The 15,035-nt window shown below is 31.8% G+C and overlaps 2 protein-coding genes across 2 annotated transcripts in view; both read left to right on the top strand.

Moving 5' to 3' along the window:
* The window catches only part of LOC133195171 (collagen alpha-1(XIV) chain-like), an 8,960-nt gene extending 7,593 nt beyond the window's left edge, over positions 1-1,367 (top strand). The window contains exon 2 of the mRNA XM_061331033.1: positions 1,249-1,367. Within this exon, the coding sequence (XP_061187017.1) occupies positions 1,249-1,367 (119 nt within the window). The remainder of the gene's footprint in view (positions 1-1,248) is intronic.
* A 4,078-nt stretch (positions 1,368-5,445) lies between these two features.
* Positions 5,446-7,241, top strand: LOC133195170 (collagen alpha-1(XII) chain-like). The gene is made up of 2 exons (XM_061331031.1): positions 5,446-5,939; positions 6,745-7,241. Exons 1-2 carry the CDS (start codon positions 5,450-5,452, stop codon positions 7,239-7,241), a joined length of 987 nt encoding a protein of 328 aa, XP_061187015.1. The 5' UTR covers positions 5,446-5,449.
* The last annotated feature ends 7,794 nt before the right edge of the window (positions 7,242-15,035 follow it).

Below are 15,035 nucleotides of genomic sequence, written 5' to 3'. Positions count from 1 at the left end.
TCGAGAATTTTTCACCCATATAGAGACATCACCATATACCGGTGAAGGGCTTCAAATTTGGACCTTTACTCGGCACTCAGGGCCATTGAGCAGTGAGGGATCTTTATTGTGCCAACGCCTGCCGTGACACGGGGCCTCGGTTTTTAAGGTCTCATCCGAAGGACCCACAACTTTCACTTCAAAGTGCCGAGCGCGTTGCTACTCATTTTTTATCGACTTAGGTCAGTCGCAGCCGAGATTCGAACTCACGACCTCCCGATCACGGAGCGAGCGCTCTACCGACTGAGCTACCGTGAACGGTCTATAATAATTTGAATGTAATATCTATGAACATACTTAAGAATTACCAAAAACTGTATAATATGCGTAAAACAGAATATTCATGACTATAGAATCCATAAAACCACTCCAGCTCTGATTCTGCGTCCCTGCATTTTGTTATTCATAGCCAAAAAAAAAAAGTGAATCATTCACAAATATTTAATGTCGTGAACAGACAGACATGTATTGTTGGATTTTAATTCGAGCGACTGCAAAATCCCTTGTTTTAAGAGTGAATATTTTCAAATTTCAAACATGAAACCGATAATCCAAACATACTGTTTATGTGGTCATACTCGGATCGAACTATGTGTCTATTGTTTTGAAATTTACAAAATCGGAAAGAGGAAAATATATTTCTGTTCAATTTTCCCTCGATTCTTTTGATACGGCCATAAACTATGCTAGCGGAGTAGTGTGTGTGGAGTTGCCTTGTGAGTTCTTAGAGATTTCCAACCATGAAATTTTGTTGTCAAGAGAAGTGGTGGAACATTTGAATCTAGATCAACGTCAAGAAAGTCAAAAATGGCTTAAGCCTACTGGTAAGAAAGGTGGTACGTGATATAGTAGGAATCACGAGGTGCTCTAAGATCGCACAATTATACAAGTTTTCTTACCAAAAATGCACACGATGTGATTCCAGATGATAAAGTTTGAGAATTTTCTGGCTGATGGAAGGAAAAGTGACTTGTCTTATCAAAAAGATAAACTAATATGGTCCCAAAAAGAGAAGACTACTGGTCTTACCAGAAATTTTTTTTCTTTTTGCATAAGATTTTGGAAAAAAAAAATCGTCCTTTTACATTTGAACAAAAATGTGTTGTTCATTAAGCTGTTGCAAAGGCCAAAATTCCTGAGGCATATAAAGCTGTAATAGAGGATGATGGGGGGATAATACTAAACTCCTACAAGTGCCTTCTTCAATAGCTAGTACAAAGGGTTTAATGAAGTCTGGAAAGAAATTAGTTATATTGGATGGTGTGCTGAGGGATGTTGAAGTCGGAGTGCGAGTTGAAAATGACAGCGATTCAGCAGCTTTGATTTAAGGTGGACAGAGATTGGTTCAGAGTTTAAGAACACAGTCAAATATGATGAAAACATTTGGAGACTCTTTAGTCGAGTTTGTTTCAACTATTTCCAGAAAAAACTTTTCTAGTATTAATATTTTGTATAACCATTAAAGAGACTAGCCCTAACAAAAAATACTATAGTAAAAGTTTCAAAGTTTTTACTATAGTAAATCAAAGTTCCAAAGTTTTTACTATGGTAAATCAAAGTTCCAAAGTTTTTAATATAGTTAATCAAAGTTGCAAAGTTTTTACTATATCATATCAAAGTTTTCACAATAGTTTATCACCTTATTAAAGTATTTTTTATAATTTTCTGTTTATTTTGTTGTTTTTAGGGGGTTTGGTGGGGGCTGGTGGTTGTTGTACATGTTAATTCAAATCTATATCTTAGTTTATTGGAATGCAGTATTTACATTTATAAATTAAAAAAGTACATGTTTACCGAAGTTGATGGAGCACGTATTTTGGTTATAACTGACACATTTTATTTTATAGTATATTATTTTTCTTTCCCTATAAAAAGCTTACACTACATCTGCATTAAATTAAATACATTTAAATAAATATTGCTCATCTATCGGCGCGAGAGACAACTTTGCATTAAAATTCATATCTTGTACATTATTTTCTTAAGGGAGGGGTCGGGTTTATAAAAAGTTCTCTGAAGCTTTTAGGAATTTTGAACACGAAATATCATAAAATGTCAAGAATGGGAATCAAAAACATAATTCTACGGGTTTTGCTATAGTAAATCAAAGGATTAAAGTTTTTACTATAGTAAATCAGAGTTCCAAAGTTTCTACTATAGTAAATAAAAGTTTCAAAGTTTTTACTTTGATACTATAGTGAACAATAGTAAACTATAGTTAACTATAGTTAACTATAGTATTTTTTTGTTAGTGTAATTAATATAATCAGCAACACTGAGAACAACCAGTTGGAAGAGTTGTAGAAAATAGTGACATTCCTCTTCTTACTAACTTTGCTACCTTATGAAAAAAAAAAAAAAAAAAAAAGAAAAAAGAAAAAAAAAAACATTCTACCCAGTTATCTGAGGAAATACTTTTCCAATCGCCCATTTGGAACACATTGTTATCTCTCGCGGTGTGTGTGGGAGAGAGGGGTAGGGGTAGGTGAGAGGGGGTTGAAGATGGAGTGATATGCGATGATGATATTGGTTAAATTATTCTGCGCTAAAGGGGACAAGTGAAGAAGCAGACTCTAGTTCTTCAAGTAGCACACTGTTCTTGAGTATCCGCTTGCACCTCTACCTGTTCTCATACTAGCATATCGTATATCGATGTCTTCTAGCTTCTAGTCTACTATCATTCTTTCCAGAAATAGACACGTGTAGATGTTGATTGGAACCTTTCTAAAGCATGCAATTATTCCTGTTTGTATTGTTTCGGCGATAAATTTCTCTTTTCCAGAGCTTCGGAAACATTTAGTTAATACACTTCATTCATTGACATGATGTGATGCATATCAATGAAATCTTCCCTGAAGGTGTACAGAGACAGCTATGAGGTTATAGAGGGTTGAGGAGAAGGATAATTAACTGATAAAAAAAATTAAAAAATCATTAAAAAAATCGTCTTTAAGTTGTGTTATACAGACACAATGTCCACTTACACTCTTCGAAAATTATTATTTTAGGAATTAAAGAGCCTGAGAATTATGCCTCCAATTCCTTTCATGTGCAAACAATGCGAGCACAATGCCAGGCACTGGTATAGAGATAAGCAAATACTGGTAGGCCTGCATTACCTTGTCCAATGAGATTGGATGGATTTTCATGGTTGTTTGCTGGAAACTTATGACTAGGTCATCACAGATCTTGAGAATTTTCCGAGATTTTATAATTTGCAGCTGCACCATCAGTTGTAGAATAGCGAGGTCTGGATGAAAACAGACAAATCTGCAGTGTATGGTCATTTTCAAATGTAAAATCCTGAACAAAGAAGAATGTAGAAACAAAAGATGGGAAAAAACAGAGAAAATTCAAATTAAATGTGGAAACAGCTAAATTTTACGAACTAAAATGATAATTTAAGTTTTCTATTATCATTTTATAGTTGCATTATGCTCAGTAAGATATTCACGCATTCTTTTTTCTCATTTGAACGACATTAAGGGATAATTAGAAAAATTAAATATCCGCCATTTTGAATCACCATTTTGACCTTTATAACGCCATTTTCATGACAACCAGCATATTTTTTCAGACTCAGCATACTCAAATTAGGTCAAAAAACCATGCTGGACCAAATAATAATTATTTGCCGTTAGAAGTATTTTTTCTGTAAATCGGACCAGACTATATATATAAAATATTTTTCTTTGACACATTCACAAAATGTTATAATTGAAAAAAATCAAAATAAAACTTTTATATGAATAAACTCTGTGAAACTAAAAGAGAACAGGGTTGGCAATTTCATCAGACGATTTTCGACACCTCGATGGGAATTCCTCATAAAAGATAAACGCTACTTACCGACTAGAGGTAAAGGTTTCGACATCGTCATAGATTATAAATTAATTGATACATCGTTAATTTGTGGCCAATTGTAGTAATTCCAGTCCATGGAATTTTCATGTTTAACATCTGTAACTCGTCATTTCAACGAAGATAATTAGTCATTTTTACTTTTTTTCTAGAAGGGTAAACTCCGTCTTTGTTTCTCCAAAATAAGATCCAAAAAAGTTTAAACCAAATTAACGTATTAAGACTAAATTGACGCTTAAAACACTTTCTTTATGTAAAACAGGTAGCAATTGCATGAATGCATTAAAATAATGCTTTCAAAAGTAGAAGAAAAAAAAAGTAAGAAGGGAGGGGCTGGTAAATTGACGAAGTGTGCCGCGGTACGTATTATACACAGATAAAACTTAATTCTATTGTAAACAGAGATTGTTTTCAAGTAGTTATGATATTTCATTCTATTTAACTGTATTTTTCTTTTACAGGGTCAGGCACTACTAGGTGGTACAGAAACTGTCTGTCAATCATGAAAAATATAAAAAGTCTTGATTTATCATTTTTATATGTATCATTGGAGGTTGAAATCCAATTGTACCTGAAAAAATAAAATTCATAGTTAATACATGGCCACAGGAACCGTGAAGGGTGGGGGTGTTCCCCACACTCAATAATTTTACAATCTTCACATCTCTGCATTGTCCGATCGAATTTCGTTTACTATAGTACAGGTACTTACATTTATTGTCTTTCATCCACCTTCTCCATCATTTTTTATAGCAAATGTAAGGTGAACATTAAGCAAACAAAATAATCGAGCACCATTTACATCGTTAAAAAAGCAACACAGAAAAAGGAGTTATCCCTGTCTCTTAATATTCTTTTTTTCTGTGGTCAATGTTTCCAAGGCTAATGTTGGGACAAATAAAATTAATCATCAGAGATAATGAGAGTTATAATAAAAAAAAAGTTCGCTGATTTTATAAGATTTTAAGCTGCATCTATGTAGCAAAATTGAAACTGGAAATTCTTTGCAAACGAGCAGTGTCCTCTTATTTGAACTCCAATGATATATTTTTCATTGGCATGGAAGAATAAATTGATTTTTTTTTCATAAAAAAAGCAGAAGAAAAACATATCTATCAAAAATTTTGACTTGAATTTGTCAGCCAAGCCTTGCGGATGAGTAATAAGTTGCAAAATGACGTCCTGGCACATGAAAAAAAAATCATTAAATAGACGTCAACTTTAGAAATGTTATGTACTTTTATTACCTGTAAATCCATAACGAGGCAAGATACACCTGTAATACTTGAAGTTAGATTCACCATTCGTTGTACTTCATTTTTAAAGAAAAAAGTAATTTTCGAAAATTTTTGACATAAGGGGGGTTTTTGCTTGGAACGGCTCAAATAGTGTTTATTTTTGTTTTCCATATTAATTTAAGGTGTGTAATTATAAAGCTACAGTAAAATTGAATATTAATTACCTTATCATAGATCAGTGCTTTCCAAAAATGGACATTGTTTTCATTCTGGACTCGTCTACTGGCGTGGGTGTTGATGACTACAATAAAATGAGAGCATTCGTAAAAAAGTTCCTTCAGGCCGCAAACATAGACTGTGGAGAGGTAAGAGTTGGTCTAATGTCGTACAGTACGAAAGTTACGGTTGAATTCCACCTCAACACTTATAATACAAAGGCAGAGTTGATTGACGCCATTGACAAGGTTCAATGGAGATTTGGAAGCACTAACACTGCTGATGGACTTAAAACAATGCATGAAGAAATGTTCTCCAAAGCCAATGGTGATAGGCCAGGTGTTCAAAATATATGTGTTTTCATGACTGGTGGCATATCAAATATCGATGATTATAAAACAATTCCTGAAGCAGAGAAAGCTAGAGAAAAAGGCATACATATTTATGTCATTGGTATTTTCCATAAGGTTTTCAGTGAAGTTATTGGTATTGCTAGCCATCCTGCTAGTTTGAATGTTTTTGCAGTTGATTCCTTTGATGAACTAGAAGGTTTAGATACGACGATTTTTGAATCTGATATTTCAGGTATATATTTTTTGTTTTCACTTTTTTATCGGAGTTTCTCTATTTTTAAAGTAACTTAATGAAGAAAAACTATGTTTCAACAATTTCTTAGTTGTATAAGTGAATTTTGCATCAAATATTTTTTTATCTTTCCATTTCTCAGAAAATCCTTTACAAGATTTAAAAATAATAACAAAGCGTTGTTTTTTAGGAAATCTGTATCATGTGTCTTAGGTTCTGGTATCCTACATAGAAAAAGCTGTCAATTTTTCAAAAATATATATTTTTTTAATTTTTTTCTGTTATGCCTAAAAGCATGAAGAAAGTAAAATATTTTTCTACCACTCCTAGTTAAGGAATGTAAAAAACATATATTTTTAACAATGAATATTCATAACAATTTTTAAAAATACTGAGAGAATACAAAGATTATCACTGGAATTTAAAGTTGTTCGGAAAAAAAATTCTAAATTTTCTGCTATGATTTTAACACCATATACTTTGCACAATCATTCCATGGTGTTCCCTCCAGCTAAAACCGTTGAATGTATCAATGCGCCAATGAATGATTAGAAAATACTTGTTAAAAAGTTTATTAAATAGTGTTTTTGTTTACCATATTAATTCACGGTCTGTTAAAGTACAATTTAATTTTCATCAACATCATAGTTCAGTGCTTTCCCAAAATGGATTTGGTTTTCCTTCTGGACTCATCTACTAGCGTGGGTAATGATTACTACAACAAAATGAAAGCATTCGTAAAAAAGTTCCTTCTGGCCGCAAACATAGACTGTGGGGAGATGAGAATCGGTCTCGTGTCTTACAGTCTTACACGGTCTAATGTCGTACAGTACGAAAGTTACGGTTGAATTCCACCTCAACACTTATAATACAAAGGCAGAGTTGATTGACGCCATTGACAAGGTTCCTTGGAGATATGGTAGCACCAACACTGCAGATGGACTTAAAACAATGCATGAAGAAATGTTCTCCAAAGCCAATGGTGATAGACCAGGTGTTCAAAATATATGTATTATCATGACTGATGGTGTATCCAATATCAATTATGAAAGAACAATTCCTGAGGCAAAAAAAGCCAGACAAAAGGGCATACACATTTATGCCATTGGCATTGCACTTAAGGATTTGAGTGAAGTAAATGGTATTGCAAGCCAGCCGGCTTGTTTGAATGCATTTGCAGTTGATTCCTTTGATGACCTAGAAGATTTAGATAAGAAGATCTTTAAATCTTACTGTTCAGGTACCTATATTTTATTTTACTTTTGTATCGGAGTTTCTCTTTTTATAAAAATAACTTGTTGATGTAAAAAAAAAATACAATATTTTCTTAGTTTAGTAGGATAATAATGCTTGAAATACTTCTTTATTTTTCTTAGTCCATAGAAATTATTTTTAATGATTTAAAATACTGAGAAATTATTTTTTCAGTACATCTATATCGTGTCTCTTAGGGTCTAGAATCTTGCAAGAAAAAACTGTTAAATTATTCAAAAACATTTTTCTCTGTTATTTTTGAAATCGTATTCACAGGTATGAAGAAGTCAAATTATTCCAACCTTTTATCAGTCCTAGTTGATGATGTAGAACATTCATTATTAATTTATTAACCATAAACATCTATAATCATTTATAAAAACAGTGATAGAATACGAAGGTAATCACAGGAATTTAAAGTTGTTCACAAATAAAAAAAAAAAAAAGTTCTACATTTTCTGTTTGTCCCCCATAAACATTGCACAATCATTTCCTTGTATTCACTCCAACTAAATCATGTCCGGTGTATTCATTGCGCCAATGAATGACTAGCAAAATTCTTGTTAAACACTATATTTAATAGTTTTTTTATGGTTTACCTTATCAACCCACGGATCAATTTCTTAATGAAAATTTGTTAATTTTTACCAAATAGATCACTGCATTATCGCATCATTTGCATCTGCGCTGAGCTCGGACATTAGTTGGACAAATGGCGCTAGTGACAAAAGTGTTTACGGAGATGTTGCGCGAATAAGCGTTTGAAATTCGTTGTTTATTAAAAGTCCTGTATTAGCTACTTAACTATGGTGAAGCACTGTTTTTTCGGGACGTGTAAATCCGATAGTAGCTACGCAGATACGCTGATGGGAGGAAAATTTATTCCATTTCCCAAGCCGAAATCTGATTTACAGAAATGTCTGCGATGGATTTTCATGTGGCGAAGACCTCACGATCAGATAAACATAGATAAAATTACGAAGCATACATATATACGATCAAAGGTAAATATCACAGAAATGTACATGTTTAATATAAATTGATGGCTATATATAATTAATTAAAATGTGTACAATAACGTGCACATTGTATAAATACAATATTGTTGTCACTTTGCAGTGCAGCACTGCGAATAGTGATCGATCATTAAGTAGTGCACGTTGTATGTAAGTTAAACCACTCATTATGCTAAGATTTTAGTCTCGCATTTTTTTTTTTCATTACATGTTTGGAATTGGTGAATCAATAAATAAAATATCATAATTAACTTATTGAAATTTTACACCTATATTCTCATCAATATTCTTAGAGAGGGTAGAGAGAGTGAGAGAATGGTGCTTTTATGGAAAATTGAAAATTTCTGTTGTCTCCTGTCAGATTGCAACTTTTTTCAAGATAACTTTTAAGATCATTTTAGTTGTTCAATTTCAGCATTTTATTTCATTTCATTATTTCATTAGATGGTCCATCTGATGACTTTCCAAGTACATTTGATACACAAACTGGTAAACTAAGAGGATCGAGACGAAAAATAGTATAAATGTCATATCAGTCCGATGAGTTGACAGACTTTCCTACCAGGATTGAATCTGCATAGGCTATTGATTCCAAACTTAATAAATTCACAGAAATCTGTTTTAACTAATTTGTGATTTTTATTAACTCCCAGAAATAAAAAAAAAATATATTTAAAATAAGAGTGCATGATACTTTTTAAGGCAATAAAATGGATTTAGGATCAGTTTTTTTCAGACCTGACAGTTTAGCAACTCCTTCCCCCCAGAGATTCTTAGATCATGATGTTGACTGTCAAGCAGAGTAAGAATGTAACAGTGCCTGTTACATGTAAAAGTTTGTCTTTTTTCAGGCTTGATTCTATAGTGAAAACAGGGAAATTTGTGATCAAAATAATGAAATGATTCAAATAATTAATGGACTCTCACATCAGAATGTATTTTTAAAAGATAAATTATCAAGCAGATGCAATATCTAATTTTCTCAAAGCAAGCTCAATGAAGAAGTTAACAAGTTTGTCAAACAAGTCTTTCATGAAACTAATATATTTTTGGTATTTTTTCATCAAATAAATCTTTCTTAGTATAGACTACAATATACAGAAAGAGGTACCTGACATCATTTATTGACTCTGGATTTAGAAAATATAATCATAATTTTGTTTTAACTGGTAAGGGAACATAAGTGCCTCTAGGCAAAATGTTGCAATTGTGCAGCTTCTGAAATAAGAAAGTTTCTTGCAGAAAATAGATTTTTTATCTCTAAAACTCCGGTTTGTCCATCCGAACAAATTTTACCATCAGATGAAACAACGAGGACTGAAAATGAAGAATTTATTACTGATCCACAGTCATGAATGTGGATATTTCGATACTTGCACTAAGAACAGAGACTAACCGAACATTTCATACGTTTCCTGTCTATTTTGAGTGAAACTAAAAAAATACATACTTAAATATAAAATTTTCATTTCAACATTTTGATATTTTTGGAAGAAAAAAACCCCTGTTTATATAAAAAATATTAAATATGTATTTTAAAAATCATGATCGAGTGCATGTAAACTACAAAGCAATCATATCAATATTTTAAAATTCAGTAAGAAGAGAAATGATTATAAGGTTAGTGAGAATTAGAAAAAAAAGAGTCCATTTATCGTGTAGACGTTTCCCATTGGGATTTTTTTTATTTCTATGGCCAGGAACGATTACGAAAACGTTCAGCTACGAATAAAAATGATAAGAGGAAATTCGAATTATGATTATGAGATTTCTCCCATTGCATGGTGTACAATTTAAAGATAAATCTTTATCCACTATATACCGAAGACAACATTTAGAACTACGCATTACATACTATGCACTACACTTTGGTGATTTTTTTAACAATTGTATCCACAGATAAGCCAAGTTATAAAAAAATCTTTCATGATTTTCAAACCTAGTTTATTCTGTCATTGTTCAATGGTCATTTCTCATTCATTCCACTTTATTTTCTTATAATTTTAATTTGATCGGGATATCAATTGTTTCCTATAAGTTTCTGTGTACCCAACCGACAAATCAAGAAGGTCATATAAAGAGCTTGACTTGTTTTCAGGTAAGAAATATCCAGTCTCAGAAAATCAGATGGCACGAAAACTTGACCTAATTAGATTTTAGGGGAGATAACGTAAAATTGGAGCTTTACGGTATGGCCATTAACATACATGTACCTTCATGTTTCATAAGAATCACCATGGTCAGAACACAGGCTGACACCAAAAGTAAAAGCAATATAAGAAGACCGTAAAGCAATCTCTTTGTTTTGGTTCTTCATTGTCAGGAATTATGAGTTTCTCAGGCCTATTTTGTACTTGACAAAAGCACATAATAATTATGTATCTATAATTAATGTAAATGCAAAGCAATCATTGACAATGGAATTTTCATCTATTATAATACCAAAATCACAGCAAATTTAAAGAAACCACAACCTGAATCTAATTGAAAGGCATTACTTTGATTTTATTTTTTTTTTTTTTCGTATGGGAAAATCTTCGAATTGAAATGTGGTACAACTCTGATATCTGGTAAAAGAGTTATTTTAAATAGTATTTTAGTGTTTAAGAAATTGAGTTTTTTTTAATTGTTAATAATTTTCAGGTATTTTTTTTGTAGTACTTCATTTAAGAAGGTACATTTGAATTTCGAAAAATAGTAATACTAAGAAGGATAATATATTATCGACTTTTTGAATTAAAACTATTAATAATTCAGATAATTAAGATTAAGTAGTACTCGTTTACATACATGTACTAGTTTCATTTCCTCAATACTTTTTTTTATTTACAACATAAACCTATGACTCCAGGGAAGTTTGAACCAATAACTCTTGAACCTTTTTATATCCTACTATACATGATTTTCCCTCTTTTCATGAAAAAAGCTGTCTATTCTTATCTTTATACAGTGTACAATATACTGTAAACGAGGAAATATTGACGACGTTGTGATTTTGCCTATACTGACGATTTATCTATTTTTCGTTAAAAATTCCACTCATTAAACTTCCTATGAGGCAAAATAGGGTCCTTACAGCCCAGCTGCTATGTACTGCTAGGTACTAGCTTGAAAATACGGATATATATTTAATTTCTGTGGTAAAATTCATACATTTTCGTTTCAAAATTAAGGATTATCTCCCTCATGCATAGATCTGATCTTTCGACGTATTTTGGCTCCGGTCTTAGGCACCTTTTTCAGGTCTTCAAAGTGTTTTTTTTTTTTAATATTTTGGATTTCCAACTTTTTGGTATGGACATCACTGAAGAGACATAATTTGTCGAAATGCGCATCTGTTGCATCAAAATTGGTACCGTATATGATTTACATATATAGCGAGTACAGATCAAAGTATATTTACGTATCGATGTTATAATCAAAATAAATCGTCTTGTTATCCATTAATATCAAATTCAAGGCACATCTAGTAATCAAAAATAAATAAATGAATGGAAGTTTATAAACTCAAAATTTAAACTAGCACAAATATTGTTACAGCTTGGATAACATAATAATCTCGTAATTATCATACATGTACGTTTGACCTACTTCCTTACCTCAGGAGATCATTCGGCCTTAAGAAAAACAACAAAAATTAAGAAGACAAATTATATAAATGAATCATAATTGATCACACATTTGCTAACGGATAATCCCGACAATTGTGTAGGAATTTACGAAAAAGACTCTTTGTTTAAACAATCAAGAACCTTTACTATACATTTGGCATGCAGCGGTTTGAATATGGCGTGTGAAACGTTGCTTTATTCGATAATCTTGTGATGTATATTCAAAATCATGTGATGTATGTTCAAAATCTTGTGATGTATATTCAAAATCCTTTGATGTATGTTCAAAATCTTGTGATGTATATTCAAAATCTTGTGATGTATATTCAAAATCTTGTGATGTATGTGCAATATCTTGTGATGTATATTCAAAATCTTGTGATGTATGTTCTATAATCTTGTGATGTATGTGCAAAATCTTGTTATGTATATTCAAAATCTTGTTATGTATATTCAAAATCTTGTGATGTATGTGCAGTATCTTGTTATGCATATTCAAAATCTTGTAATGTATATTCAAAATCTGGTGATGTATATTCGATAATCTTGAGATGTATGTTCAATAATCTTGTGATGAATATGCAATAATTGCATTGTGGGTAATATTCGATAACCTTTGAAAGGACTTTTTTTCATTGGTCTCCAAAGTGAAAGTAGAACTATAGACGCCAGGACGCTGTGGAAAGGAGAGTCCTCATTCCGGGCTTGGGGACTGTAACTTTATTTTACACTGATAAAGTCGATAACTTTTGCGCATATCTGAGAATCCTGTTACCAGTGAACATGTCCCAACGAGGAAATTCTGCATGTCCATCCAGGCGTAGACGAGAAGAAAAGTTGTACATGTACAAAGTCACTGTAGGTAGGTACGTATAGGAGTGCACTTTTGATAAAAAAAGGAATCATCATGATCATAAACATTTTTTATGAGAAAGAGATTGTACGCGTTTATGATTTAGCATTTTAGATTAACCCTTATAAATTGTAAATTTACTTTTCCATGACTTTTTCATCGAAGAAATGAATGTAGCCTAATATTTTTTCTTTGACAGAAGTATCAAACAAAAATTTGGATGGTAAACTTTTTCATCCTACGCGCATTGATGACGTTTTCTGTCCAATTTTTTGTTTGATACTTCGGTCAAAGAAAAAAAATATTACATTCATTTATTTAATTTACTCCCCCCGGAGGTGGGTGGGTCAAGGTAGGTCTTTACTTTCAAATTTTCACTATGATTTTTATATTTTTTCATTCCAGTCAACTCTGGTTACGCAGTATCTGCTTGTACTGTCAATGCCCATTGGATAACTTCATATGACATCATTTTGAAACAACCTCTGCACCTCTGTTGTATGGGTAATTATAAAATATGTATTAAGATTTACATGTACAGTTCTTATAATTTAAATGAACATCTACTTCTGTTGTAAAGTGAAAATAATTTGATTTTTTTTCCTCGATCAGTTAAGAGGTTAAAATGGAAATTAACTGTATAAATTAACGGAATATCAATTAATTATTCTTGTGTATTCTGTACTAATTTGTTTTAATAAAATTAATTATTATTATTATACTCCCCGGTTGAAAAGTGGGGGGGGGGGTTTAGTGATGGGGTGTCCGTCCGTCTGTCCGTCCGTCCTTCCGTCTAGCTGTCCATCTTTCTGTACAACCATCAATTAATATATACTTTGGGGTACCCATTTCTTATCAGCATCTCCTCTTATACCACTGAATGAAATTTGATGAGACTTTTACAATATCTTTGTTACACAGTGCCATTTTGACCCCCTATTTTACTTTTTGATCGGACACATATTTCAGGTTTTCCATAGCAAAATATGGACTTTTCCATTATAATAAAATGGGAGGCAGGGGGTATCATTTTTTTTAGCTCAGTGCTCACAGTACCTCTAGTTTGTTTTTATTTTCATTTTCAGATATAAATGCATGCTGTGTATGTAAAACATATGTAAAGTGTTGGTAGCTTAAAAATCTGAAGACATCAATGAGAAGGAACACAAAAACCATGGTGCATAAGTTATGTCCAACAAGTCCTTTAAAATACAGGTAAAAGTTACAGTACATTAATGAACAAAAATTTCTACTTTTAAGGATTCTTCAATCACTTTTCAACAAACAAACAAATTATCCTTGCTATTTTTTGTCTCGCCTGCAAAGCAGAGTGACACTTAGGGATCACTTTACCCGGTGTCTGTCTGTCACACATTGGATTTGATATTTTGCACAAATTATTTGCATCGCACAATGACTTTTGTAAAATACCATAGTTACAAACTTTGAGACCATTGAATGTGACCTTTGACTACTTTTTTTAAATAGTTCATAATGAATGTATCCGGTTAGGCTTTTGATATTTAAGAGGTAAGTCTATGCTATATTTAGTATGTGCACTGATTGTTGTCAATACCAACATTATGTGAAGAGTCTACATGTCCTTGATCTTTGACCTACTTCGCAAAAAAATACTCCAGACATTTAATTTAACATACATGTATGCCTTTTGAGTTTTGAGAGGTAGAGTATCGATAATTAATTAGCATTTATACATGTTTATGAGCTCATGACACTGTACTTGCTGGATTATGCACAGTTACCACACACATTGAAATTTAAATACTCATATATTTCTATCAAAGTCTTACACACTTTACTATTCATGGATGTTTTTTTTTTCTTAGCAGGCAATAAGAACTATAATGCTAGTAGGAAATAAATAGCTGACCACTCTTAAGATTATTTACACTTTCAATGATGCAATATAGGGAAGGTTACACTTCTTTGAAACACTCTAATTATATTATTCTGTATATTCTAAATTAAAATAAAAGAGCATTAGATATGCCATTTGATAATAAGTACAGGATTTTCCTTAGAAAGATATTGGCAAGGCTTGTCAGGTTTATTGTTAAAATTTGGAACATTGTATGAATGATTTATTTTTTTTTAGCTCACCTGACATAAGAGCTTAAGGTTTTGCCAAAGGTCAACATGTCCAAAAATTTATTTTTACAATAGCTCCAAAACTGTTTGGTTTATAAAGTTAAAACTTTTATAGTTTATAAATATATCATTGATTAACAGATAGAAAGTATCACTTGATAACAAATACTTTAAAAAATATTTATCGAGAAAAATTCTTTAAAAAAATGCATATATTTTTTTTTAGATATACCTAATTAATTCCGTACATTTA

This window comes from Saccostrea echinata, unplaced genomic scaffold, assembly GCF_033153115.1.
Source record: "Saccostrea echinata isolate AGI-Se365-2 ecotype Australia unplaced genomic scaffold, CSIRO_AGI_Sech_v1 ptg000029l, whole genome shotgun sequence".
In the NCBI taxonomy this organism is placed as follows: Eukaryota; Metazoa; Mollusca; class Bivalvia; order Ostreida; family Ostreidae; genus Saccostrea; species Saccostrea echinata.
This window is presented reverse-complemented; position numbering and strand designations above follow the sequence as displayed.

Coding starts and splice junctions, on each gene's coding strand:
- LOC133195170 (XM_061331031.1), top strand. CDS start 5,450: ATGAGAGCATTCGTAAAAAAGTTCCTTCAGGCCGCAAACATAGACTGT. Junction 5,940..6,744: donor TTTTGAATCTGATATTTCAG/GTATATATTTTT, acceptor CGTGTCTTACAG/TCTTACACGGTCTAATGTCG.